Genomic DNA, 3,227 nt, shown 5'->3' with positions numbered 1-3,227 from the left:
AAAATACAATCAGCTGTGGCTGGAGGCAATATAATAATTTGGATATGCTATGCTATGACCTGAATGGCTTGAGATCCCTGAGGGACCAATGGAGTCCAAGTTGTATCATAAAATGCTACAGCTAAATATCAAGCCATCTGTTTATGATCCTAAACTTATAACAAGCTGAATCATGTAGCATGACATTGATGCAAAAATGTGAAAATCAACCACATGGTGCTTTGATGGAAGAAACTGTTTTAGAATGACAGTATCATATTCAGTCCATCTATTTTAAATTAGGATGTTCAGGCTATCTCAAGCCAAGAGTCAATTTGATTATAAACTATTTTTACACACTATAGGACAGACTGGTTTGTTACTGAACCTGGACATGAATACACAACAATGGCGTAACATATTGTCCATTTTATTAGGCACTAGAAATTAAAGGGTTAGTTCACCCAAAAATTAAAATTTGATGTTCATCTGCTTACCCCCAGGGCATCCAAGATGTAGTTGACTTTGTTTCTTCAGTAGAACACAAACGAAGATTTTTAACTCAAACCGTTGCAGACTGTCAGTCATATAATGGAGGTGAATAGGAATCACGGCTTTGAGAGTCAAAAAAACATACACAAACAAAACCAAATTAAACCCTGCGGATGTTGGACATTGCAGTGTATAAGAGATAAAAAATTATATAAATACTGTTCAGTTTCTTGCACAGACCGATCGTTTCGTGTCTTTACACAGCAATGTATCGTCACGAGCCATAGGGTTTAATCTGGTTTTGTTTGTGTATGTTTTTTTTTACTCTCAAAGCCGTGATTCCCATTCACTTCCATTATATGACTGACAGACTGCAACGGTTTGAGTTAAAAATCTTCGTTTGTGTTCTACTGAAGAAACAAAGTCACCTACATCTTGGATGCCCTGGGGGTAAGCAGATAAACATAAAATTTTCATTTTTTTGGGTGAACTATCTCTTTAAATGAGCATTGTTTGATTAAAATTATGATGAGAGAAAAATCCCATAATATTTCAAAGGGTTCATAAACAGTTTTCGTAAAACAATAACTTTGTACTATATTTTTATGCAACAGTAACCTTTGATAAATTACACTAACCATCTTTGTAAGGATGAATGAATCCAAAGATTCTAAGGGCATAATTCTTCCATTTTGGAGCCACAGCAATTTTCTTCACGGTGGTCCTGGTCTGTGGGGAAGAATAAAATATAAAAGCATCTGTAGGCCTTTTCACTCTTAAACCCAAGACACTAACACTAATTCACAGAATCACACCTCAAAATGGCTTCTAAGTAGAATAATCAGACAGCTTCAAAACACTGTTTTAGTGATAATGCAGAGGTGAAAATAACAGATATTAGTTCTGTCTGCACAATATCTTGGAAATATTAGGCCAACATTTAGGATTTGTTAATGAAAATACTACAAATGAGATACCGCCTAGAGTATCCAGAATACATTTCATAAGTAAAACAAGCAGGTTAATCTGAATTATTCTATCAAACTCTTTCTTTCAATGTCTGGTCTTACATGTGGGTAGAGAGGAAAATGAAGATTCTTCCTGAGCTGGGAGATAGATGAGCCACACCAGTCTTCAAACACATGCAGATTGGCCTGACCTTTATACTGACAGAGAACAAAAAGAGAGAGAATCACCCTTTACTTCATGTTCAACCAGCATTAATATGAAGGAAAAATCAATTGTCCCGAGATTAAAAAAAAGTAGCATTTCACAAAATAAATAAAATATGAACTATATTATAACAATATTCAATTTATTGTCTATCCAAAGTGTCAATCTATTATTTAAATCAAAACACTTCCTCTTTTTTCTTCTTTGCATTTCTCCTCTGCTCTAGCTCATTTCCTTATCTAGATTCTAATAAACCTGGTATTGTATATTAATACTGCAGGCTATGTGATGAATTGCTTATGTTCCTGTACCTTTAAGCGGCTTTTAATAAAAGCATCTGTTAAATGCATAAATGTAAATACATGTCAAACACCACTCAAAACAGGGACAATGACCTCTATCTTAACTAAATCCAAATCCTAATGGCATTCATTTCATTATGAAATTTATTTTGTTTTATTAAATAAAAAAGTGCTATATTAGATTTAGGTGGGGGTCCTCCTGCACGCTAAATAAAAAATATGCACAAGACATGTTAGATGAAGGAAATTAATTACTGTTGTTAATTTCTTTTCTTTCTTCTTTGGTCAAGGGTTTTTTCACCAAGAATATCTGTACATGGCACATTTGCTGTAAATGTATACTCTGTATTTTATTTAAAAAATTTTTTAATTATGTATACTCTGTACTTTTTGCAACTATGGTGTGAACAAAATAGACAAAATAAAGTTTGTGGTCACAATTCTCAATAATGCAACTGAAAAAGGGATTTATATCATGCAATTCACAATTTAATGCTACAATAAACTCATAAGCCCATAAATGGGATGTCTATAAATATAGCACAGGTGGCTCAATTAACACTTGATTCAGAGGTGAGAACAGGGCCCCAGGCCTTCACACAGACCCAGATTATGCACAGGACAGCCTGACAACAAACATATCTGAATATGCCACTACCACAAAGGCAAGACAGCGATCAGTTCGTTTAGAGCAAACTGTAACTTAACTATACATTTCTGATTTCAACGTCGGTATAAGCATTTCTAAAGTAACAGTGCAGATTTTAACCAAAAGGTCAAGGTTTGGCTGGTTATAATGGTCCAGTTGGTCACGTAATGGTAAATGCCATAACTACACCATATGGGGCAAAAAGCATCTTTCTCCGACACAACATTGAGAGAATGGGAATAAAAATGCTTAAGGATGCCTTTCTCCAGTTATGAAGTCCTCTTTGATTGTAAAGGAATAGTTCACCCAAAAATGAAAATGTGCTCAAAATTTAGTCACCTTCATGCCATCCAAGATGTACATGAGTTTGTTTTAATTAGCTGTTTGGACTCTCATTCTGACAGCAACCATTCACTTCAGAGGATCCATTGGTGAACAAATGATGCAATGCTAAATTTCTTCAAATCTGTTCCAATGAAGAAACATCTTGGATGGCCTGAGGCTAAGTAAATTTTCAGCAAATTTTAATTTTTGAGTGAACTTCCTTTAAATTCCTTAACATCAGTTGCAATGTAAACTACACTGAACAAAATTATAAACGCAACACTTTTATTTTTGCCCCCCATTTTCAG

The 3,227-nt window shown here is 34.5% G+C and overlaps 1 protein-coding gene across 1 annotated transcript in view; it reads right to left on the bottom strand.

Annotated features, from left to right (window-relative positions):
- The window catches only part of LOC107600469 (N-acetyl-beta-glucosaminyl-glycoprotein 4-beta-N-acetylgalactosaminyltransferase 1-like), a 53,777-nt gene extending 50,837 nt beyond the window's left edge, over nt 1–2,940 (bottom strand). Inside the window, exons 1-3 of the mRNA XM_016292375.1 lie at nt 2,935–2,940; nt 1,542–1,637; nt 1,110–1,200 (exon numbers count right to left, since the gene is read on the bottom strand). Coding sequence (XP_016147861.1) covers nt 1,110–1,200; nt 1,542–1,637; nt 2,935–2,940 — 193 coding nt within the window. The remainder of the gene's footprint in view (nt 1–1,109; nt 1,201–1,541; nt 1,638–2,934) is intronic.
- Nucleotides 2,941–3,227: the final 287 nt, after the last annotated feature.

This window comes from Sinocyclocheilus grahami, unplaced genomic scaffold (genome assembly GCF_001515645.1).
Source record: "Sinocyclocheilus grahami isolate Dianchi unplaced genomic scaffold, SAMN03320097.WGS_v1.1 scaffold284.1, whole genome shotgun sequence".
In the NCBI taxonomy this organism is placed as follows: domain Eukaryota; kingdom Metazoa; phylum Chordata; class Actinopteri; order Cypriniformes; family Cyprinidae; genus Sinocyclocheilus; species Sinocyclocheilus grahami.
This window is presented reverse-complemented; position numbering and strand designations above follow the sequence as displayed.